This window comes from Anastrepha ludens, chromosome 2 (genome assembly GCF_028408465.1).
Source record: "Anastrepha ludens isolate Willacy chromosome 2, idAnaLude1.1, whole genome shotgun sequence".
NCBI classification, from domain to species: Eukaryota; Metazoa; Arthropoda; class Insecta; order Diptera; family Tephritidae; genus Anastrepha; species Anastrepha ludens.
Window position 1 is genome coordinate 173024226 of NC_071498.1, and position 24295 is coordinate 173048520.

The 24295-nt window shown below is 39.0% G+C and overlaps 9 protein-coding genes across 9 annotated transcripts; 6 read left to right on the top strand and 3 right to left on the bottom strand.

The window, feature by feature from the left end:
• The first annotated feature begins 390 nt into the window (after positions 1-390).
• LOC128855865 (endoribonuclease Dcr-1) lies at positions 391-17179 on the top strand. The gene is made up of 14 exons (XM_054091077.1): positions 391-810; positions 8236-8905; positions 8967-9136; positions 9207-10921; positions 11848-12144; positions 12205-12444; positions 12525-13763; positions 13835-13967; positions 14039-15297; positions 15473-15586; positions 15643-15748; positions 15810-16447; positions 16511-16752; positions 16817-17179. The coding sequence occupies exons 1-14, from the start codon at positions 768-770 to the stop codon at positions 16980-16982; spliced, it is 7032 nt and encodes a 2343-aa protein (XP_053947052.1). The 5' UTR covers positions 391-767; the 3' UTR covers positions 16983-17179.
• LOC128855868 (O-glucosyltransferase rumi-like) lies at positions 4265-5729 on the top strand. Its single transcript, XM_054091084.1, has 2 exons — positions 4265-4515; positions 4570-5729. Exons 1-2 carry the CDS (start codon positions 4371-4373, stop codon positions 5661-5663), a joined length of 1239 nt encoding a protein of 412 aa, XP_053947059.1. The 5' UTR covers positions 4265-4370; the 3' UTR covers positions 5664-5729.
• LOC128855869 (mitochondrial GTPase 1) lies at positions 5857-6963 on the top strand. The gene has a single exon (XM_054091085.1). The coding sequence runs from the start codon at positions 5952-5954 to the stop codon at positions 6882-6884; it is 933 nt and encodes a 310-aa protein (XP_053947060.1). The 5' UTR covers positions 5857-5951; the 3' UTR covers positions 6885-6963.
• On the bottom strand, positions 6934-7904 carry LOC128855870 (chromobox protein homolog 3). The gene is made up of 2 exons (XM_054091086.1): positions 7676-7904; positions 6934-7618 (listed from the first exon to the last, which is right to left on the bottom strand). The coding sequence occupies exons 1-2, from the start codon at positions 7783-7785 to the stop codon at positions 7027-7029; spliced, it is 702 nt and encodes a 233-aa protein (XP_053947061.1). The 5' UTR covers positions 7786-7904; the 3' UTR covers positions 6934-7026.
• LOC128855872 (signal recognition particle 14 kDa protein) lies at positions 17159-18005 on the bottom strand. Its single transcript, XM_054091089.1, has 4 exons — positions 17900-18005; positions 17756-17828; positions 17534-17634; positions 17159-17464 (listed from the first exon to the last, which is right to left on the bottom strand). Exons 1-4 carry the CDS (start codon positions 17921-17923, stop codon positions 17333-17335), a joined length of 330 nt encoding a protein of 109 aa, XP_053947064.1. The 5' UTR covers positions 17924-18005; the 3' UTR covers positions 17159-17332.
• An 895-nt stretch (positions 18006-18900) lies between these two features.
• LOC128855876 (26S proteasome regulatory subunit 4) lies at positions 18901-20713 on the top strand. The gene is made up of 3 exons (XM_054091090.1): positions 18901-19011; positions 19088-20059; positions 20137-20713. The coding sequence occupies exons 1-3, from the start codon at positions 19009-19011 to the stop codon at positions 20479-20481; spliced, it is 1320 nt and encodes a 439-aa protein (XP_053947065.1). The 5' UTR covers positions 18901-19008; the 3' UTR covers positions 20482-20713.
• LOC128855880 (uncharacterized) lies at positions 20481-21065 on the bottom strand. The gene is made up of 2 exons (XM_054091095.1): positions 20973-21065; positions 20481-20869 (listed from the first exon to the last, which is right to left on the bottom strand). The coding sequence occupies exons 1-2, from the start codon at positions 21063-21065 to the stop codon at positions 20522-20524; spliced, it is 441 nt and encodes a 146-aa protein (XP_053947070.1). The 3' UTR covers positions 20481-20521.
• Positions 20931-22323, top strand: LOC128855879 (probable DNA-directed RNA polymerase III subunit RPC6). Its single transcript, XM_054091094.1, has 4 exons — positions 20931-21149; positions 21213-21661; positions 21725-21976; positions 22039-22323. Exons 2-4 carry the CDS (start codon positions 21269-21271, stop codon positions 22273-22275), a joined length of 882 nt encoding a protein of 293 aa, XP_053947069.1. The 5' UTR covers positions 20931-21149; positions 21213-21268; the 3' UTR covers positions 22276-22323.
• Positions 22324-22506: 183 nt separating this feature from the next.
• LOC128855878 (zinc finger protein-like 1 homolog) lies at positions 22507-24287 on the top strand. The gene is made up of 5 exons (XM_054091092.1): positions 22507-22863; positions 22930-23041; positions 23118-23311; positions 23373-23586; positions 23650-24287. Exons 1-5 carry the CDS (start codon positions 22762-22764, stop codon positions 23949-23951), a joined length of 924 nt encoding a protein of 307 aa, XP_053947067.1. The 5' UTR covers positions 22507-22761; the 3' UTR covers positions 23952-24287.
• The last annotated feature ends 8 nt before the right edge of the window (positions 24288-24295 follow it).

The following is a 24295-nucleotide window of genomic DNA, read 5'->3' on the forward strand; positions in this document are numbered from 1 at the left end:
ACGATTCAATAATCAGCTGCAAAAATTAATAATATTTACCTAACACTACACTAACATACATATGTACATATATACATATATACAATGCATACAAAGATTTAATATGCAAACAAAGGTAGACACTGATATGCGTTCCCAGCAAGTGTTGTAAATTAAAATTGAACAACCTACTACCGAGGAAAATCAATGGTCTGTAACGACAAAATAACACTACTATATCAACAAAAACAACAACAAAGTCAAAAACTTTTGCGAATGCAAACTGGTTTGCAAGTTTGACTCATTCACAAGACGCTGCTCAGACAAACAACATTTTTAAGCCAGCAGAGTTTTGAAAAAGCGAACTTACCAAATGAATATGCAAAAAACGAACGTATTTGTATATAATCAAACTACACTCACATATAGCACACATACAAATGTATATGTGCGAAAAGCACAAACGCATGCGCTATTTATATTTTGGAAACTCAGGCAATATGTGATAATTTAACGGTTTTTTTTTTTTTGCTTAGTTCTTGTCCGTTATATGTAGATAGATTTTGCAGTGTTGTTAATTTGTTATTCGTTTTGCTAGTACACCGAGAATGGGCAAATAAGAAACAAATCGGAGGAATTACAAGTATAGTGCAATAGTAGTTAAATCGATCACACAGCGCGACATTCAGTGTGTGAAGTCATCAAACTTAAACAAAATTCGTAAATTTCAGTGCAAGCGCTAAATGGCCAGTTATTTTATTTAGTAGAAACCAATTGAATCAGCAATAATGGAAACAACAAAGCGTACAAACCGCCCTCTTCACCGGCAAAGTGAGCAACAAAGGTGTTCAGTCAACGTTCATATGTATAAAACTGGTCGACGATTGTTTGCAAAAAGTTAATGATTGGCAAATAAACGTACATATAAATAAATAAAATGTATAAAGAGAAATGGCGCTCCGGTGTAGTAAAGCAAAGTGAAATTCTTTGCAGTCGAACTCACTTCAATTGGCGTAACAAAAGCTGGTGCATGCATATACAAAATACACACCGTTTATTTCCGCGCATATATGTATTTAAGTACGTCTGATAAGATTAACAACGTGCGAAATAGGTTTTTGAATTTGAAATGACATTGAGGGTATACATTTTAAATGACATAATTTAAATTTGGCTTGAAAAAATTAAAGCTCCAATATGATATCACCTACAGAGAGGTGGCAACGTTGCAAATAATTGTTAAAAATCAATTTGTTTCTCTTCAAACTGTTCCAACTTCCCACGATGAAATACGTGCCTGCCATTTGCAGTACGCGTTATTGAGGTTTAGTAAGCGGGAATATGATTAATAAATATGTATATGAGACATATGTACCTGCATACCTTATTCAGTTTGGAATGCGAAACGATTTCTCAACAAACGTAAGTTGCCGTCGTCGACTCAATGAAGGTCGGTCAGGTTTTTCGCCCTTAGCAGGATGCTTACAAGCGCGACCAATGTACAAAAAGTAATTCCAGCTTTGCAGTTGTTGCAGCTATTGTGGGTGAGCCCCAGTCATAAGAGGTATTTGTTATTATTTTATTTTACTGTTATACCGTTAATCCTAAGGTTTTCTCTTGTCACACACTGTTGAATAATTTACTATTTAATTAGCAGTTATGTATTTCTGCATTCGTTTCTTTTTACGTTTATCTTTCACTGCTTTTTATCTTTTCGTTGATTGGTTCTGTCACGTAAATTATGCACAATGGCTTACTTTACTTTTACTCTTGTCTTATTGATTTCGGGCAAATTTCCAATTAATATTTCACTATTTTCAAGATGTGAACAATTCTTTTTGAAAATTGTGGAAAATATTTTCCTGAATTTCGATTTTTATCTTGAACACGGACTTATTTTGACGGCATCGTCAATTTTTTCGTTTATGATTACTCGATTTCGTTTCGGAAGTAGCGAAAAACAAATTTGGTGACGACAGTCAAGAAGAAAGTACAGGGTTGCTCCAAAAGTACTTCGTAATAGTGTTGAGTTTTACTGTTTTGAAAATAATATTACTTCAGAAGTAATTTATTTATTATTGGCCATTTTATAGATATAATTGATGAAAAATTTGTTTGTATTTTAATAGGCAGCTGTTAAATTATGTGATTCTTCCAGAAAGCAATTATCGCTTCCGAACTATTTTGTTGCCACATCCTCGTTACCAACTTGTTTAACGGTTATTTACACCATGACTATATCCAGTCTGTGCGGTTTAAGAACCTTATTATGTTGTTGACGTCGAAGCCAGACAATTGTTCGAGACTCTCGAACAGCGGTTGGCTCAGGGTTAACATTATATCCTTCCATAGGGCAGGACATTCACAGAGGAAATGGAAGATTGTTTCGTTTTTCTCCGGTTGTTTACAATTTAATTAATTATTAATATTTTTATAATTTTTTCTAAAAAAAGTTTTGATTGGGATTTTAGACTAGATTAGATTAGGTTTGAGGGAGGTTGGACAAGTACAAGCACTCAGGCAGGAGACCATTGTACTACACCCGGATACACCCAATACACCCGATACATCCCGATTAACCAAGGGAACTAAAACGTGACTCGAATGCATAAATTATATACACCGGTGACATACATTACGTCACCTCCTATATGATCTGAAATTTCAAAACCACTTTTCTGCAGAACCACAAAAGGTAAGATAATGAAATTTGATATAGTTATGCAAATTTTCAATACTTCTCCTGAGGTGAAAGTTATATGTATTGAAAAAGGGGGCGTGTCAGTAAGCGTGTAAACTGAAATTTCCAAACCGCTTTTCTTCGGAACCCCAAAAGCTAATAAATGAAATTTGTTGCAGTTACGCAAATTGTCCATATATTTTTTTTGTTAAAAGTGGGCAATTACTTAATTAACCATACCACACTAATATATTGTCAATACTGAATAATTTAAAAAGGTTAACTATCAAAAAATAACTGTTATAGTTAAATTTCAATTTTAAAAGTAAAAACTGAGCTCTCCCGAAACATTTGAGTAATAATTGCATAGCAGCTGAGTCAAAGCACCACCTATTGCAGACGAAGAGCTTCAGCTATCTCGGGAGACCCGAGTAACTTTGTCCCGGTATGTATTATGTTGAACTCCTACTTTTCCAGAACCGACCGCGGCATACCCAATATATGTCTAGTAGTGAGGGAACACTGCACGACTCTAACCACCTATTCGTATGTCCCATCAAACCTACTCGCCAAAACAACCCTCTCCCTCAGGTCCCAACCTGTCGAAACAGCATGTTTCCCGGACCTACCGTTAGATGAGTTAGATGAAGACGTTCGGTGAGTACAACGCACTGGCAGGATTCAGTAAACTGCTACAACAGCGTCCCTCTGCGTTTCGCATGTCAGTAGAACTCGTTGACCGTTTGTGTTGTATTGGATAGGGAACTGACTTTCAGGATGACAAAATCACAAAAAATAAAGTATTTGTTTCGAGTAGACGCCGCTTGTGGTACTCAATTCACCTTGGTTATACCTCATAAAACTCAATATTCAATACTAACAATTCTCTCTTCGGATATAAGGAAAGTTTCTTTCGTGCTCTACACGTTCATACAGAGCAAATTTCGTTTCTTCAATTTAACGAATTCTCTTGCATACCTTGAAAATGTAATCTTTAGCAGCGCCTTTGAGTTGCTCAATCTAGTTGCCACTTGATAACACATGACGAATATAATTCGTCTAAAGGCTTAACTTCAAAACGACGCGATCCCGAGTATTAATTTACATATTTTTTATTTTAGCGGTATTGAAATAAGGGCAATTCATTTAGAAGCAGGTAATTATGGGTGAATTATCTAATTTACGGCCCGGGTGACAAAAATTACTTAAAAATGATTTTTAGGGAGAGAATTAAACTGGTATTACTGTTTTGTATCCTGTAGAATTGGCAGTTCACGAAGTTTTTATTTACTTATTTAGTCATTTACAAATTTGTCGCGTCGATTGCTGCACATATCGATTATTTTTGAGGAAGTCTAAGTCGACCCGTAAACTAAATAACTACTCGGCATGGTTTTCTAAATAAATTTGAAACATTTTCAAAAAAAAATTTCGTGAGTTTATCCATAAGGTATAGCCAAACTGACCTTAAAATTACCAAAAGCTGTGAAATCGACAATTACGGGAAGCAGTACTACCAATTTGGAGTTTTCTACCTCTAAAAAACTACCTTATTTTCAATAGCGGTGTTTATGGAGTTCCTGGGTGTTCCATGAACACTGCCAATAACGAATAACGAAAAACGAACAAGACTCGAGTCAATTAGCATGGGATTGTTTTGTTTGCCGGCACATAAATTCGTAAAGTAAACAAAGGATTCATATTGTAAAGTATGAAATTGTTACTTTTGCTATTGTGTTTAATATCAGCAAATCAGCACGCACTTTCTACAAATGGGAATAGTCAGTCCGATGATGTATGTATTGCGGAAAATAAAGAAAATTGCTCCTCTTTGAAATCTGAATCAAGCAGAAACGGTAAGCATTTTGTTACGTTTAAATTTAATACTCATCAATTCACATTCCTCGTAGACAACAGCATTATTGCTAAAAACATAGGAAAGTCACTTGAATCGTATGTTGACTGTGCGGATGAAAATGAGGATTGCCAATGTTATAACAATGTTATCGTAAATGACCTCAAACCCTACCAGAATAAAGGTGTCACACAGGAAATGTTGAAGAATTCTGCAAAATATGGGACGAGGTATAAAATACTTAATCATCTTCTCTACCGTGACAGTGAATGTATGTTTCCCGCGCGCTGCAGTGGTATTGAACATTTTATTCTAAATCTGCTGGCCGAATTACCAGATATGGATATGATAATAAACACGCGTGATTGGCCACAAGTACTTTCGGGGCTTGGTGGCAGAATAGGTCCATTATTCTCTTTTTCCAAAACAAATGATTATTTAGATATAATGTATCCGGCTTGGACTTTCTGGGCCGGTGGACCCGCCATTTCCTTACATCCAACCGGCATTGGACGCTGGGATTTATTACGTGAAGGTATAACGGAAGCAAGCGCCAAAACAGATTGGTCTAAAAAACTTCCTCTTGGTTTTTTTCGAGGCTCTCGTACATCGGACGAACGTGACGCACTAGTGCTTTTGTCAAGGCGTAGACCGGATTTGGTGGATGCCCAGTACACTAGAAACCAAGCTTGGAAATCTCCAAAAGATACCCTTAACGCTGAACCAGCAAAAGAAGTTTTATTTGAAGAGCACTGCCGGTTCAAATACCTGTTCAATTTTAGAGGCGTGGCAGCTAGTTTTCGATTCAAGCACTTATTTTTATGCAACTCATTGGTGTTTCATGTGGGCGATGAATGGAATGAGTTCTTTTACTTTGCTTTGAAGCCATGGGTTCACTATGTACCACTAAAAAGTTATCCAACCGAGCAAGAAATAGAAAAGATTTTAGAGTATTTTCGTGATCACGATGAGCTAGCTCAGGAGATTGCTGAACGCGGAAAACAATTTATTTGGAAGCATCTCCGTATGCAAGATGTCGAATGTTACTGGAAGAAGCTGTTATTAGAGTATCAAAAGTTGCTCAAATTCAAAGTTGTAGCCGACCCTAATCTCATCCTGATTAACCCTAAACAGCGGCAAGAATTATGAAGTGTTATTTGAATCTCAAAAGTATTATCAATATTCAATAAAGCTATAAGACAAAAGTGTGAAAGATATGTAGACTTTTCAATAAATTTCGAAATTTTGTTTATGTTTACATTTCTAACTCAGGGGTGTAAATATACATTTTGAGGTTAAATTCGCAGTCATAAATAAATGTCAAAATCAGATGTGCTCAATATTTTGTTGATTGCATCAAGATTTTTAGTATATTAGCATAAAACCCATAAAAAAATTAGATTACCGTGTTAATTTTCAAATAAAATTATTAGTCAAATGTCATTTCGGGAGGCGTATAATTTAGTCAGCAAACAGGCTGTTCGCTGGTTCCCCGGACACATGGGAAGAGGACTAAAACAAATGGAGCAGAAACTGAGATCTGTGGATTGTATTGTTGAAGTGCATGATGTTCGAATTCCCTTTTCTGGTCGAAATCCGGAATTTAAACACACAATTTCTGGTGGTGCAAAGCCGCACATTCTTGTTTTAAATAAAAAAGATCTCACTGAAACACGCGAACAGCGCAAAATCGCCAAAGAGCTGCAAGAACGTGAAGGCATTGAGCATGTTGTGTTTACCAATTGTAAGGACCAACAGTGCCTAGGTGTCAAACGAGTAGTACCTTTAGCGCATAAACTTATTTCTACATCAGACCGCTATAATCGGACAGGAGTACAGGATGCGAGTATTATGATAATTGGCGTGCCGAATGTTGGCAAAAGCTCATTGTTGAATGTGCTACGTAACAAGAACCTGCGAAAGAAAAGTGCGACGCAAGTGGGGAATACTGCTGGGGTTACGCGCTCAGTACTGGAACGCATTAAAATTAGTGAATTTCCTTTAATTTATATGATTGACACACCGGGAATTCTGGAGCCCAGAATAGCTGACGATGAAATGGGTATGAAACTGGCATTACTCGGCTGCTTGCCAGATCATTTAGTGGGTGAAGAACTAATTGCTGATTACATGTTATACTGGATGAATAAACATCGTCGGTTCGAGTATGTGAAAGAAGTTGGATTGGAAAATCCCACAGATAGCATTGCCGAGGTTCTAATGACGTATGCTAAGGGCTTAGGTGCAGAAAGAAAACTCAGGACATTCGACGGTCAAATTGTAAATGTACCGAATACTTTGGTGGCTGCACAACGGCTTATAAAAAATTTTCGAAGTGGACAATTCGGTGGTGTCAATCTGGACAGATAATGTATTTTGGTTTTAAATTTTAAATAAGAAAAGAACATATGCAACTGTGTATATAAAAAGTGTTTGATTTTTAATCTAAGTTTATTATCATTTCTAAATTTTTTTTTTTAAATAATGGGGTATATAAAAGGAATAAGCTTTATTACATTGCTGAACTATCTAATATCGGTACATCAATGGCTATGTTGCCAACTCCTGGTACAGGAATAGAATACGACACTGCAGCACTATCAACATTGCCAGTATCGTCATTAGCAATTTGCTGCATAACATCACCAGCTCCAGCACTAGTTCCATCATCACCACCAACTGAAGCGCTAGTAGTAATTTGATCAGCGTTCACGCCCGTTACTTGCATCTCATTCATATTCATTACGCGTAGTTCGTCCGGCACACCAAGCAAGCGCTCGTTTATGACACGCTGGAAGGGTGATCGTCTCTCAAAAAAGTCAATTACGAATTCGGGGTTCTTTTGACGCACTTCCTCGCCTGCTACCAAATCGAGCTCATCGCAAAATTGCCATTTGATTAAGTATGATACGTCACCGGTTTCATCAGTTGCCCCAACAATTTGCTCCATAGCAAGTCCACGTTCATAACCACGCGGCTTTTGAATTTCTTCAACTTTAGGTTTCTTTTCTCCACGTTTCTTTGATTTTGCTCGCGATTCCTCAAATTTTTGTATCAAAGCCGGACAATCGCAGTTCTCTTCGGGCTCCCAAGTATTTTCGCCACTAAAATAAATTTCTTTACTCTAATTGTGTACTTGTGTACATCCCTTATCACTTTACCTGGGATATCCGCGCCATTTAATAAAATATTCAACTTTTCCTTCTGGTGTTATCCGCTTGTCCACAATCTTCTCAACAACAAACCCAGTTTCTTTAACTGTGCGCACCATTATTTTTAATAAAATAAATGAATTTTGCTTTACTGAATACAATTAAAAAATATTTGGCGTCTATTCACAAAAAAACTTTAATTGCACAGATTTTGCCGCAGAGTTGCATCGTGGAGTTCCAAGGTATTTTCTCATGTTTGAGGAATTCTGTATGCAGATTTTTACTTGACAAATTCTTTGAAAAAATAAAAATATTTATGCGATATAGAGTAAAGTTATTGTAATAAATTTATATTTATTTACGAATATTTTGACATGTGCGCGACCGGTTCTATAAAACTGTATATTATATAATCTGCCAACTCAAAACTCTTACAATGCACACATTTTGCTCGCCGATGTGGTAGGCACTCCGTCAGCTGATCATTGTCAATTTATTGCCGGTTATACAAATTTAGTGATTTCCCAACTTGTGCTCTGGTTTGACTTTCTCGATTTTAACTAATTTAGTGTTTTTAAATTCAAATTGTGTTGTGTTTTATGCCACCAAAATGTCGTTCCACTGGTGTGATAACATTCACACCACAATTTTTACCCCTCGTGATTATCAAATCGAATTGCTATCTGCCGCGTTCGAGCGTAATGTAATGATATGCCTCGGTCACAAATCATCCAAGGAGTTTATTGCCTTAAAGCTCCTACAGGAGCTGGCACGACCAGCACGAATTGCGGAAAAGATTAATTTATACCTGACTTGTGAACAAAACGCTCCATCTATAACAACCATGATAGAGCACTTGACTGACTTGAAAGTGTACAAAGAGGAGAGAACGGGGGCGACGGATAAGCAGGAAATTCATATACCAAAAGACTTTCAACTTTACGTACTTCATCCACGTACTTGTCTGGCAGCCTTGAGATGTGGAAACCTAAGTATGACGAATGTGCATTTGTTAATACTGGAAGACTGTCATGAAGCGGAGGTGTATAGAGACTTGCGTCAAATCTTTCAATACCATTTCAATGTTTCCGGCAAAGACATGCCGAAAGTGTTGGGCTTAGCTGGACCACTTCACAGCGCTGAATGCTCGCTAGAAGAGCTCAGTGCAATGCTGAATACTTTGGAGGATAGTGTGCACTGCAAAGCAGAGACTGCCAGTGATATCGTAACAGTATTAAGGTATGTAGATATTGCAAAATAAAATCTTGACATGATTGCTATATGATAATCATTCATTTAGGTATTGCGCCAAACCTAGTGAGTATATAGTGCAATGCACGCCATATCCGCGAGATGAGCTGACCGCTGTACTAGAGGAGGTAATTTGCACGAGAAAAGCGTTTTTAATAGATCACCGTTACGACCCTTTCGAAATATACTGTACAGAAGAATATATGGAGGAATTAAAGGGTAAAACATAGTTTTAACATCTTGAATATTCTTGTAATAAATATGTATAAAAATTGCTCAATCAATGCAGATATTCCCGATCCGAAAGAAGAACCCATGGAATTTTTGGAAATCATGCTCTTTGTGCTCTACGAAATGGGCCCGTGGTGTGCAGATCGTGTTGCTGTCAACATGTTTCACCGCATAGAGAAACAGAAAATAAAAACGCCACATGAACGCCATTACATTTTGCTTTGCGTTGTGAATACAGCGCTTCTAGAATTTCATGCTATTTGCGAACAAACATTCAAAAAATTTAATAATCATAAAGAATTAGTGGAACGCTATTCGAGCCCTAAAGTTTTTCGTTTGCTGGAAATTTTACGCTTATTCAAGCCGGAAGAATTATTGACCAAAAACGAAACTATTCAGAAAATGAGTCAGGATTTGGATCAGATGGATTTTCAAAAACTCAGCCGAAGTATCGAATATAGTTGCCAGAATGTGGAAAATGTGACTACAAAACTACAACTCGAATCACGCTCGATTATGGATAATTTAGATCCAATTGTAAAATCGCCCACAACTGATGTGGCAAAACAGCAGACATTGCAAGCGAACACAACGCACAAAACGGAAAGTTCCGCCAGTACAAACCGACGCCATGGTGTCGGTGGTTCACATGGCCGTTTCAAACGGCGACCTTTTAGCCGCCGACAAATGCGTGACAACGGTGATGCCTTGGATACGCTCTGCGCTATTATTTTCTGCAACTCCAATTACACGGCACGTGTGCTTTTTGATTTACTGAGCGAAATGAGCCGCCACGATCCGGAACTGAAATTCCTTAAATGTCAGTTCACAACTGACCGTGTCGCTGATCCTATAACCGAACCCAAGGAAGCTGAGGTCGAGCATAGGCGTCAGGAAGAGGTATTGAAACGGTTTCGTATGCACGACTGCAATGTCTTAATTGGCACCTCAGTGCTAGAGGAGGGCATTGATTTGCCAAAGTGTAATTTAGTAGTGCGCTGGGATGCACCTACAACATATCGTAGCTATGTGCAATGTAAAGGGCGTGCGCGAGCAGCACCTGCTTACCATGTGATACTAGTATCGCCAGCTTATAATGCAATTCTTTGTGAAAACGAACAGTTAAGTGACCAGAGCCATAGGTATTTATGTAAATTAGAGGTTGGCCAGGACGACGTTATCGATACGGATTCATGTAGCGATGATGAGGAGGAATGCAATGACAAGAGTAACAAATTTACAATCGGTTCTTCAAAGGGAATCGTAAAAATATTAAATCCCGAAGTGATTACCAGTAAGCCACCAACAAAATGCGAGATTACGCTCAAGGAAATCAAGGACGAATTGCCGGCCATTAAAGGCATAGAAAATGAAGATACTAATACCATTGATTTAGTAGAAATTGAAAGCGAGTTGGCTCCTATTACGGAACGGCAAAATGAAACATCTTCAATAAAGGAAGTTAAAACGAAGTCAGTGGCCAACGAGTCGCTACATGATTGTTTCGATGTGCTCGATCTTAGCGACATGATTTCAGACATGAGCAGTAATAACTCTTCTAGAATTTTATTGGAAGAAACAGCAACAACACCGGCTTCAGCATCAGTTACACCAAAGCAAAAAAAGGAGAAGCGTCGGTTTCGCTGTATCTGTGAAAATGAAAACTGTGCACAACACGGTTCGGAAACCGGCCTCGATGCTACTATCAACCAAATAGAACTCACAACTAATAAAATAGTGGAGCAATTGGCAGAGTATCGGGAAATAGAGAAGGTAATTTATTATATAGCTGTCTAGCGGCCGCCGTGGCCGATTGGCTTGGTGCGTGGGTACCATTCGGAATTCAGAGAGGAACTTAGGTTCGAATCTCGGTGAAACACCAAAATTTTATTGATTTATTTATTATTTATTTATTTATTTATTATTATTAAAGTCAAAACATACAACCATAGGTTATTTTTACAATGATTGACCTTAAGAATAGTTTACATAAAAGGATTAACAGTAAAATCAAAATAAAAATTAAACTTACAGATAGTAGTAAAGAAGTATAAGTTGGAGAAAGTATTAAAAGGAAAGTAAGGTAAAAATAGTAGTGGTAGGAGTAGGGATTAATAGGAAGAGATTTAAATAATGTGGATCCATTTGAGTACATTCAGCAATTTTCGGCAAGATAGCGAAGCAATTTATTTTTGAAGCACGAACTTTCTTTTATACGTTTAATTTTGTAAGGTAAGGTATTCCAAAGACGGACCAAACAACTGTATTTCATCAGGTCTAAGTTTAACGAACGGCAGGACTTTGAAGGCATAAGTCGATCTTTGAGGTATCTGGGTTTCTGAGTGTTTATGATCTTGTGGAGTAAAACTAAACATTTAAACCTAAGCAAGTCGTAAAAGGATACGGAAGCAATTTTTTTTTTTTTTTAAGAAAAAGTTTTTTCTAACAGCGGTCGCCCCTCAGCAGGCAATGGTAAACTTTCGAGTGTATTTCGGCCATGAAAAAGCTCCTCGTTAAAAAAATATCTGCCGTTCGGAGTCGGCTTGAAACTGTAGGTCCCTCCATTTGTGGAACAACATCAAGACGCGCGCCACAAATAGGAGGAGGAGCTCGGCCAAACACCCAAAAAGGGTGTACGCGCTAATTATTTATATATATATATATATAAGCTTTTGATTGAACTACATTTTCGATTTCAGATGCTCCTACAAAAATGCGCTAATACTGAGCCATCGGAAGCAGAACACCAACTGGCGGACTATTTCAACAAATGCGTGAAGCGTTACAAACCCTGTGAACATCTGCTGACAGGTGCTTCTGTGGATCTCACTTCATCCATCGCGTTAGTCAACAAATACTGCTCCAAGTTGCCAAGCGACACATTTACAAAACTCACTGCGCTCTGGCGTTGCACAAAAACCATTCGATGTGGTGTCGAAATGTACCAATACACAATACGTCTTCCGATAAATTCGCCATTAAAATATGATATAGTTGTAAGTTCGCATGCTGCGTATGCTGTAAAACAGTTAATAAGTTATTTGTCATTGTGTTAGGGGCTTCCAATGTCTTCGAATATATTGGCGCGTAGAATGGCCGCTTTGCAAGCATGCATAGAGCTGCATAAAACTGGCGAGCTGGACGACAACCTGCTGCCAATAGGAAAAGAGGGATTCCGTGCTATGGAACCCGATTGGGAGAACTTTGACTTGGAGGAAGAAGATGACAAGATCGTACTTGAAAACTCTGAGCCGCGTCCAGGCACTACAAAACGCAGACAGTATTACTATAAGCGAGTGAGTTGTCTTCGAGCATTAATAAAAATCCTTAAAAACTTAACTTACGTCATGTCGAATAACTTAATTTCTTGCTTTAGATTGCCTCGGAGTTTAGTGATTGCCGCCCGACAGCCGGTGTTCCTTGCTATCTGTATTTAATCGACTTGACTCTCCAGTGCCCTATTCCAGAGGAGCAAAATACACGTGGCCGTAAAATATACCCGCCTGAAGACGCGCAACAAGGTTTTGGTATACTTACCTTAAAGCGTATACCAAAAGTCAGTTCATTTCCTATATTTACACGTTCCGGCGAGGTAAAAGTATCCATTGTGCTCGCTAAAGAGCGGGTGGTGCTCACCGAAACACAAATACGCTGCATCAATACATTCCTCAATTATACATTCACAAACGTATTGCGTCTGCAGAAGTTCCTTATGCTCTTTGATCCTGACTCCACGGAAAATTGTGTATTCATAGTGCCGACAGTGAAGCGAGATGGCGGCAAGGTGATCGACTGGGACTTCCTTGAGTTAATTGAACGAAATGCAAGTATGATGCCAACTCCAGTGCCAGAAGACATGCGCAAATCCATAGATTTTGATGCTAACAAGTTCAAGGATGCCGTCGTTATGCCTTGGTATCGCAATCAAGATCAGCCGCAATACTTTTACGTGGCCGAGATTTGTCCGCAGTTATCACCGCAAAGTTGTTTTCCTGGCGAAAACTACCGCACATTTAAGCATTACTATTTCCTTAAATACGGCTTAACCATACAGAATGTGAAACAGCCACTGTTGGATGTGGATCACACAAGTGCGCGTTTGAATTTTCTAACGCCGCGTTATGTAAATCGAAAAGGAGTTGCCTTGCCAACCAGCTCGGAAGAAACGAAACGTGCCAAACGTGAGAACCTCGAACAAAAGCAAATTCTTGTGCCTGAACTGTGCACCGTACATCCATTTCCGGCCTCACTGTGGCGCACTGCTGTTTGCTTGCCCTGCATTCTGTACCGCATAAACGGATTGCTGTTAGCTGATGACATACGCAAGAAGGTGTCGTTGGATATAGGGTTGGGACAGCAAGAAATTCCCGACGACTTTGAGTGGCCAATGCTGGACTTTGGCTGGAGTTTGTCGGAGGTGCTAAAGCGATCAAAAGAAAATAATGCGTCGTCGGACAAGAAAACGGAAGAACAAAAGGAAAAGGAGGCAAATAACAAACAAAGTAACGGTTTTGCGAAAGATATTGGCGTCAATGGTGAATTTTGCGCAGAAGATAATCAAACTAAAGCAAAGAGCGCAAACGAAATTATTATAGAAGGCGAAAAGAAGTTGAAGGTATTTATGGAAGAAATGCTGGATACGTAACTTATAAGAGCGCATAACTGTTTTTCAATCGAACTTTGCAGGATAGTAATTTTATAGAAATAGGCACCTGGTCCAACGACATGGCGAATGATATCAATTTTAATAAGTACTCGGACTCATTAGACGACGATGAGGAGGAATGTTTGAAATATTTTCCATCGAATGTCAGTTTTTGTAAGTTTTAGTGTTTGCTTATTTTTATAAAATCGCAGTTCACAATTAATAATTATTCTTTTACAACACAGGCGACCAGCAGATGCGTTATGGCTCGCCCACGTTCTGGGATGTTAAGGAATCCCAACTAAATAAAAAACCGGACGATTGCGCGCAAAGCAAAAACACCATCGATACGAACAATTTTCGCAAAAATTCATTTGCCTATTACGACTCCGACGACTCATTCGCATCCAGTTACGATGGTAATGAGCCAACCAACTATAGTGAGGATGAAGATGATGAGTGTGGTCCTTTGCGTATAGCCTTCACCTCTAGAAATGAGGCTGAAACCATCGAAACCGATCAGGAGATCGAAAAGCGCAATAAAAAACTGTCCATCATTCAAGCGACCAATGCAAATGAGCGCAATTATCAGAAAACCAAAAACCTGCTTGTGGGCTATAACTTTGAGGACTTAAAACCGAATATAGAAGCAGAATTGTGCGACTCCATTGCCAAGTTCACTGCATCTACACGCCTACTGAAAGCGAACATTGAACAGTCCGGTATGCTTGTGAAATACAACCAGCCAGTGATGTTGGCACGTAAAGAGCGGACCACAAACGAGTCGGCTGCACAGAGCGAGGCGGCAACTACTGAAGCGTTTTTGAAACTTTTGCCCTATGCTGATAAAGATGTGCTAATGTCTATTTTGAGCAAGCAGGCAAATGTGCTGACCATTGCAGATATTGCGCGTTTAAATGCTGACTATTTGAAATCGCATCCATTGGAGCTATTCGAAATTCAAGGTTGTGGTGATATTTTTGATAATTTCAATGATAAGGGCATGTTGAAGTTGGAGGGATGGGGCGAAGGATATAAGAAGTTGATTAAGTTGAATTTTGAGAGAAAAGCAGGTGCAACAGGCTGCGTTAGCTTAATAGATGTGAAACAGGAGAGTAAAAACGTGCAAGGCAATACGTTTAGCTTCGACCGCCAACCGGATTTGGCTGGCCACCCAGGACCTAGCCCAAGCATCATTCTGCAAGGTTTAACAATGTCGAATGCCAATGATGGCATCAATTTAGAACGTCTGGAGACGATTGGCGACTCATTTCTGAAATATGCGATTACCACATATTTGTATATAACATACGAAAACGTGCACGAAGGCAAGCTAAGTCATTTGAGATCGAAACAAGTGGCCAACTTGAATCTATATCGACTAGGGCGCCGGAAAAAGCTGGGCGAATATATGATAGCGACGAAATTCGAACCACACGACAATTGGTTGCCGCCCTGCTACTATGTGCCCAAAGAGCTCGAGAAGGAACTGATCGAGGCAAAGGTGGGTTGCGGCATAGTTGCGTTCCCACGACAGTTGGTTCTACGTAACCGGAACGAGCCGGATTTGTATCCGGCCAAGGACTGTCACTTCTGCCGCATTCTCCGTATATGTATGCGGAATGTTTATGCTGCTGCTACAACAACAACAAATAATAATTATTATGTTCTTTAACCAGATACCGCCACATCACTGGAAGCTGGTTGATTTGGCTAACATTAAAAAGTTGAACAGCGCCGAGATATGCGCATTGGTGCGTGAAAAGGCGGACAAATTGGGACTCTTCGGTGATGTAAGTGTTGTTGGTTTTTCGCGGTCTGTCGTGTATATAAGTATGCTTTTCCCCAGGAATACAATTGCAGCGAGGATGCTAGCGCTGTCGATGAAATCGCTGAAGGCAATGACTTTTCCTGCTTTATTCCTTACAATCTTGTGACTCAACACAGCATTCCAGGTAAAGTAATAGGTTAAAATTTGATGAAGTGAAATAAACTAAAAAAAAAAAATGTTGGCAGATAAATCGGTTGCCGATTGTGTTGAAGCGTTAATCGGCGCATATCTCATCGAATGCGGTCCGCGTGGCGCTCTGTTGTTTATGGCGTGGCTTGGCATACGTGTGCTGCCGTTCGTGCGCAAACCATATAATCCACAAGAGCCCCGTATACCGGGCAGCTCTAATCCGGATGTGAATGGTGAAATAACTGTATATGGCGAGTGGACAGCGCCAAAAAGTCCACTGCTCCACTATTCGCCGAACGCCCCACAGGAGCTGGAGTCTATGTTGGAGGGTTTCGATGAGTTTGAAAATACATTGGGTTATAAATTTCGTGATCGTTCCTATCTACTGCAAGCCATGACCCATGCCAGCTACTCGCCAAATCGTTTGACAGATTGCTACCAACGCTTAGAGTTTCTGGGTGATGCTGTGTTGGATTATCTAATTACTCGTCACCTTTACGAAGATCCCAGGCAGCACTCGCCGGGTGCATTGACCGACTTGCGCTCGGCGTTAGTAAATAATACTATATTTGCGTCACTGGCTGTGCGACATGGTTTCCACAAATATTTTCGACATCTATCGCCGGGTTTAAATGAAGTCATCGATCGTTTTGTACGCATACAGAACGAAAATGGTCATAGCATAAGCGAAGAAGTGAGTAATGTGGATTTTAGGTGCTTGTTAAAAGTCTTAAGTTGTTTCTTTATCATGCCGCAGTATTATCTACTCTCGGAGGAAGAGTGCGACGATGCTGAAGATGTTGAAGTGCCAAAAGCGTTGGGTGATGTGTTCGAGTCAATAGCAGGCGCCATCTTCCTGGACTCCAATATGTCTTTGGACGTTGTATGGCAGGTGTATAGTAATATGATGAAGCCAGAGATAGAACAATTTAGCAACTCAGTGCCAAAATCCCCTATTAGAGAATTGCTGGAACTGGAACCGGAGACCGCCAAATTTGGGTAAATACTAAGTGTAACAGAAGAATGTTTGTGCATATATGCAATTATATGTATTCTCTTCTAGAAAACCGGAGAAACTGGCTGATGGGCGTCGGGTGCGCGTCACCGTTGATGTCTTCTGCAAAGGCACATTCCGTGGTATTGGCCGTAACTATCGTATAGCGAAATGCACGGCAGCTAAATGCGCATTACGTCAATTAAAGAAGCAAGGTTTGATAAAGAAGGACTAAGCCGTATTGTGATTTCGGCACCTATTAAATATATCTACTTATTACCTATTTAAGGCAATATTTTAATTTGTAAGCAGATTTTGTAATGAGAAATTTTTCAAAATTTTAATTAAGAAGAATACGTGTATGTGCATGCGACTAACGTTACTGTGCAAATATAGGTTTTTCAATATGCATTTTTACACAATTTAAAAGAACTATGTTTATTGTTTATATTGTCCTTCACTTGCAGTGGGGTATAGCGGACATTGACAAATATTGTCCTGTTTTACTTTGACTTGCAATTTATAGGCAAACAAGAAGGTTCTTTAAAAGCTAAATTATGTCCTAAACAGATGAGTTGACTGCGTTTATCCCTTTGCCGCCTTCGCTTTGCTCTTCACTTTTTTGACACGCTTTAGACCATCCATGTTGCTCTTCATGAATTGCGCGTACATGCTCATCATTTTGGGTACATCTTCCTGACGCACAATTGTGGATATCTGTAATTCCCAATTCGATAGTGTGGGTTAAATACGAAGAAAATTTAAAATAACACTTCAAATCTCTACCTTCTTTGATTTCATTTGTGCACGCATAAGGCACAAGTACGTTTCTGGTTCGGGTAGCGCTGGTCGCCCTTCGCGCGGCTTTGGTCGCTCGTGGCCATTGTCTGTGGAGTGAAGTGAAAGATTAGCTTCTAACTTAAGGCTATCAAATAAATATATATAAATATATATAAATAATAATAATAATAATAATAATAAAGGTAGCTTGAAAGCTTGGAAACTTACAGCGTTTAAACGTCACCGTAAATGAAGAATCCTTCTTCGCAGAATTTGCGAACTTTTCTAATCGAATTATAAACTGTAAGAGAAGCAATACCGGCTAGTCATTTTCTATCTAGGTTTTTATAAAAATTATGTTTTGATATTCACCGAAGAATTATCCAGCAGAACCATCTTTGTATGCGTAGGCAGAAAAAAAGATTTCCCTTTTGACAAGTGTCTGCTAGTGTTGGCAGAGTCCTAAATGTTTTAGTCGATTTTCTCGATTGTTCAAAAATCCCGATAGTTCGATATTTGCTGTCGTAGATGGTTTGCCCGTCGAGAATTATACATCGACATGACAAGCGACCAAAATTTTCCCCCGACAGTCGGTTCTACATTAACGGAACGATTTACTATATTGGTCGGACTGTCACTCAGCAGCACTGCCCGTACATATATGGGTAATGTACTTACCGCTGCAACAACAACAAAAACCATAACCTCTCGTACCCGCACTGGCTCGCGATTTTTAAAACGCGTCGATGATTCACTGAGGCATTACTTTAAAACGAGTTGTCAGTAGCGTTTAATATTAAAAAACAATTGGCTAAAATATTTGGAACTATCATGGGGCATGTGGCTGATTTCTTCGTACATGCATCATATTTTTATGATGCAGAAGTGGAATCATTGCAATGGAATAATAATTAAACTGATAAACGATATTTTTGGTACATTTTCCTTCATCCGTATACCTCTTAATTAATATGAATAATATTTATAATATAAAAGACAGTCGTCTTAAAACAATCGGAAAAACATCTCGATGACGCCATGAACCGATTGTTGGCACGATTGTTAGCTTTCGCAATAATTGCAATTCTCTCGATTGTTGAATCATCTCGGAATCGCCCAGCACTAATGCCTTCTAATGTCATTTCGTGATGCGTTCGTATTTAAGGCAATATATATTAGATTAACTAAATTTAAAGAAACATCATTTTGTCAAGTCTTATTATAAATTTAAAACAAATAACTCTATTTCCCATGGAGTTTTTTGCTTTTTAGTTTTGGAGTTCATTACCATCGAAAATGAATTTACAATGACATAGTTTTATTACCTGGTCATTGGTACAGTACGAGTAAAAATAGAGCGGTCAATAACAGCTAACTTCAAGTAATCACAAAGTGACTTGTGAAAATTGTTTGTCAGTTTGGGGTTCAGTCTGCAATTTTAGAATTATTTGGTATATTTGTGGCAGTAATATATAAATAAAATGGTAAAGTTGGACGTTTTATAATCTTAATGAAACATAGTATATAATTTGTAAACAATCTTTATCATATCTCCACCAGGGACAAAACCAATCTGCTCAAGGCGGCTCCGGCGATAAGAAAGATGACAAAGACAAGAAAAAGAAGTATGAACCTCCGATTCCTACCCGTGTGGGGAAAAAGAAGCGTCGGGCGAAGGGTCCAGATGCTGCTATGAAACTGCCGCTAGTTACACCGCACACTCGCTGCCGTCTAAAACTTTTGAAGTTGGAGCGTATCAAGGATTACCTTATGATGGAGGATGAATTCATACGTAATCAAGAACGTCTAAAACCACAAGATGAAAAGAATGAAGAAGAGCGTTCAAAAGTTGATGATTTACGTGGCACCCCAATGTCTGTGGGTAACCTTGAAGAGATCATCGATGACAATCATGCTATAGTTTCCACATCCGTTGGTTCGGAACATTATGTTAGCATTTTGTCCTTTGTTGACAAGGATCAATTGGAACCTGGTTGTTCTGTGTTACTGAACCATAAGGTGCATGCTGTAGTCGGTGTACTTAGCGATGACACAGATCCCATGGTCACGGTGATGAAGCTCGAAAAGGCGCCCCAAGAGACATACGCTGATATAGGTGGCTTAGACACACAAATTCAGGAAATCAAAGAATCCGTCGAATTGCCACTAACACATCCAGAATATTATGAAGAAATGGGTATTAAACCACCAAAGGGTGTAATTCTGTATGGCCCCCCAGGCACTGGAAAAACCTTGCTTGCAAAGGCGGTGGCAAATCAGACTTCAGCAACTTTTCTGCGTGTCGTCGGATCAGAACTGATTCAAAAATATCTCGGAGATGGACCAAAATTAGTGCGTGAGCTTTTCCGCGTAGCTGAAGAGCACGCACCCTCGATCGTCTTCATTGACGAAATTGATGCGGTGGGCACAAAACGCTACGATTCCAACTCTGGTGGTGAACGAGAAATTCAGCGAACTATGTTGGAATTGCTTAACCAGCTTGATGGTTTTGATTCTCGGGGAGACGTTAAGGTGAGTAAATGAGTAAACTTTTTATTAAGTTTGCATCAAAGTGTGGAAAAATGATCTTAACTGTTTAAATTTTCTAGGTTATTATGGCAACAAATCGTATTGAAACATTGGATCCTGCTCTCATTCGTCCTGGTCGTATTGACCGTAAAATAGAGTTTCCACTTCCTGACGAGAAAACGAAACGTCGCATTTTTACGATTCACACATCTCGCATGACCTTGGCAGAAGATGTGAACCTCAATGAGCTTATAATGGCTAAGGATGATCTATCCGGTGCGGATATCAAGGCTATTTGCACAGAGGCCGGTTTAATGGCTCTACGTGAACGACGCATGAAAGTGACGAACGAAGACTTCAAAAAATCAAAAGAAAGTGTTTTGTATCGCAAAAAAGAAGGATCAGTCGAAGGATTATATTTATAAAAATCGCTTATTTTTATTATAAGAAATCGTAAAATAATTTCTACTCTACATTTTGCGACGCTAATAAATTAGTTGTTAGTGGCAGTGTTTGCTCGCACTGCCCCAAACATGTATCCACATAACAGTTTTGATGATTGCTAATTGTACTTAGGGGTTCTTTGTTTTGTTCAGAAAACCGGTACTGACTGCTGTCTGTCCCAATGTTTAAATATAACAATTTTTCTTTATTTAACTCTTCATTTTGATTATTTAAAGTATTTAAGTTATCGAAAAATGCACGGTACTTTTCGAGCTCAAAGCCTGCTCGCAGGCCATCAGCATACCCCTGGTCAAAAGCTGTTTGAAAACTTTGTTCATGCCCGTCCGATACCCCATCCAGGTAGCCAATCTTAAAAAATATTTTATTAATTAAGAATTTTTATACAGGTGGCAGCGCTATTAAGCCGCATTGTCATTTTGTATTTTTCCTGTGTGTTTCGTATCGTTCTTACCTTAGTGGATTTACTGCGGATTTTCTGGAAATTGGCCTCGGTTACTTTTTTAAAATCCTCATCATCTGAAGAAGTGTGCCCGCTAAATGACATTTCTAAATTTAGTTATTTACAAAAAGTGATTTTGTTTGAGAAGTGACAAATATTCGAAAGACGTCTGGCGTGTACGGAGTTGTTGTAAATTTTGCTATTTTGTTTACATGACATTTCGTCGCTGTTACGTTGTTGCTACAATTATAGGGTAGGAGTCAATATTGTGGAGTTGAAATTTTCGAATAGTTGTTAGACACTGAAACATGGCTTCGAACGATATCTCACATGAAATATTGGCGATAATTCAGAGCGTCCCAGCAGGTGCGACAAATGATGATTTAGTCAAGGGTCTATCAGATGTCCCCGCACAAGCGCGGCTAGAGGGTTTAAATAAGTTGTTGCAACAGGGCACAATTGAATTGCTAAAGAAGGGCGACAAACTCATATATCGCGCCAAGGATCCAAAGAAGAGTGCACTGCCTAAAGATGCCGATAACGAAGAGAAAATCATATATGGTATTATTGAGGAAGGTGGCAATAAAGGCATCTGGATACGCGATATACGCATGCAGTCCAATTTAAATATGACACAATTGAATAAAATTTTGAAAAATCTCGAGACCAAGAAGCTGATCAAAGCGGTGAAATCAGTTAATGTAAGGCAAACTTTATGGAAATGTTTACTTTTCGCTTACGTTTAACCACTTTCTCAATTTCAGGCTAGTAAAAAGAAAGTTTATATGCTGTACAATTTAGAGCCGGATCGTTCAGTAACTGGAGGTGCCTGGTATCAAGATCAAGACTTTGAGGCCGAATTCGTGGATGTGCTTAATCAGCAATGCTTAAGGTTCTTACAGATAACACGCGAGAATGCCGAAAAGAAGCGTGATGGTCCATTGGCAGTGAAGCGTCTATCCTGTTGTACGGTCAAGGAGGTGCATAAATTCATATCTGACTTGGGTATTAGTAAGGTATGCGATGAAATAAATTAATTCAATTTTCTTGCTTAGCAAGAGGTCACATTTAATTTCAGGTACACTTGGACGAAGATGATCTGGAAACAATATTAAAGACCGTCGTGTATGATGGTAACGCAGAACGTGTTATGATGTCCGACGGCTCTTTCGTTTATCGTGCGATTAACGCGCCATTAGCTGCTCCTGGTCTTGTACAAATGCCTTGCGGCATATGTCCTGTCATAAAAAATTGCTCGAAATGCGGTGATGTCACACCAAATAAATGTGTATATATGACAGAATGGTTGGATTGAAGTAATATGATAAATTTCACTATGAAATAAAATGAACATGAAAATTTATTAAGAAGCAAATTTTTAATGAAATAACAAACTTCTTTATAATCGGATTTCTCAAAATTTTTACTCTTGAAAAGTTGATTAACGGCTAAAGACCTACTGCTCTGTCAGGGAGCGGGTAGCTGCTGTCACTTCTTAAATAAAATTACTTGCCATGCAATTCTAAAAACTCGCGCTCACCCTATTGTTTGCTGCTGTACGTGGCCACAGCTGTCGCTGCTGTCAAAATAGTTGGACAAAGCAGATTAAAAAATACGAAACACGAAAATTAAGGCAAATTTGTTTGCAGATAGATAAAGCACAATTATTCTGAATATACATAGGATATATGTTGGTGAACCCGGTGCGATTGCTTTTTGGCATATACAACATTTTATATCAAGTATAGTAGTTTCCCGTTCACCAGACGAATTAATAAAATAGGATTTGTTTCACGGAACGATGGGTCTTTGCAAATGCCCTAAACGGCAAGTGACGAATCAGTTCTGTTTTGAACACCGTGTCAACGTATGTGAAAATTGTATGGTTCAAAATCACCCAAAGGTAATATAAAGACGTTTTTTATTATTTATAAACCAGATTGTTTCAGTTGTTATTTTGTTATTGCAGTGCATCGTTCAATCATATCTGCAATGGCTACGTGACAGCGACTATGTGTCCAATTGCACACTATGTTCTACAACACTGGAACAGGGTGAATGTGTGCGCTTGGTTTGTTACCGTAAGTGTCAAGCAAATGAAAACTTAAAATACAACTTTGTAGTATTTATTTTGTATTCCCATTCAATTTTTTGTAGATGTGTTTCATTGGGACTGTTTGAATGCACGCCAGTCGTCACTGCCGGCCAACACGACGCCACGTGGTCATCAGTGTCCCATTTGCGAGACAGAGATATTTCCAAATTCCAATTTGGTTTCGCCAGTAGCGGATGCATTGAAAACCTATTTGTCACAAGCGAACTGGGGTCGTAATGGTTTAGGACTTTCTCTGGTAAAGATATGAATGTTTGACACCCGCAATGTGATAGTTTTAACTTAATTTATATCTCTAGTTGCCTAATGATCAGTCAGTAACAAATGCAAAGGTGAAAGCTGCAGCTGCGCAAACAGCTGCTGTAAGCAACATGACAAAAGTGCATCATTCCAGCGGCGTAGAGCGCTCAAAGGCGAATGGGGTGTTCTCGACTCAAACTATGCGTCACGATAGCCCACATTCCGTACTGCTAATGGACGCTTTCAGTCCACCGTCAGAAAGTGATGTGCATGGTAAGCATACATTACTTTAATTGCCTGTTGACTAGTACCTACCGATTTTCTCCCCCTTTATAGCTAGCAGTAGACGACCTCTACTGCCACGCCAATCGCCAATTGGGGGCACTGATCGCGATGAAAATAAATACAAACGTCGTACACCTTCCGAAATTTTTTCACGTTGGTCTCGCCGATTCTATGCGCCATCTTCGCGCCCACCTTGGAGACGCACTTGGTTCCTAGTGTTAAGCGGCGTGCTCGTTTTTTTGGTACTCATCTATTTAATGTCGATCTTTGGACGTGGTGATGGCAGCAACTCACTCGAAGACAGTTGGAATGATCCCAACCCTAACCCAAATCAAAACATGCACTACGAATAAATCGAAGTAGTGGAAATTGCAATGAGGGGCGAATATGATTCGTTCATGTAATTTCTAAAAATGTTGAGATATGGAAAACTGATAATTGCATGGTAAAACATTATAAATATTTACGCGTTTACAATTTTTATTTTACAACAATATTATATTTAATGTTTACTGTTAAATTTGTGCAATTGGTATGACTAAAACTGTGCGTATTTCATTGGCATTGGGCGCTGATGCGTTAAATGGCGTTAAGCAAAAACCAAGTAAATTAAAATGGAAATAATTCTAAAATTTCTTAGAACCTATAAAATATTATTTAAAATGTACTGTAACCGTGAAAAAGCAAATAATATTTA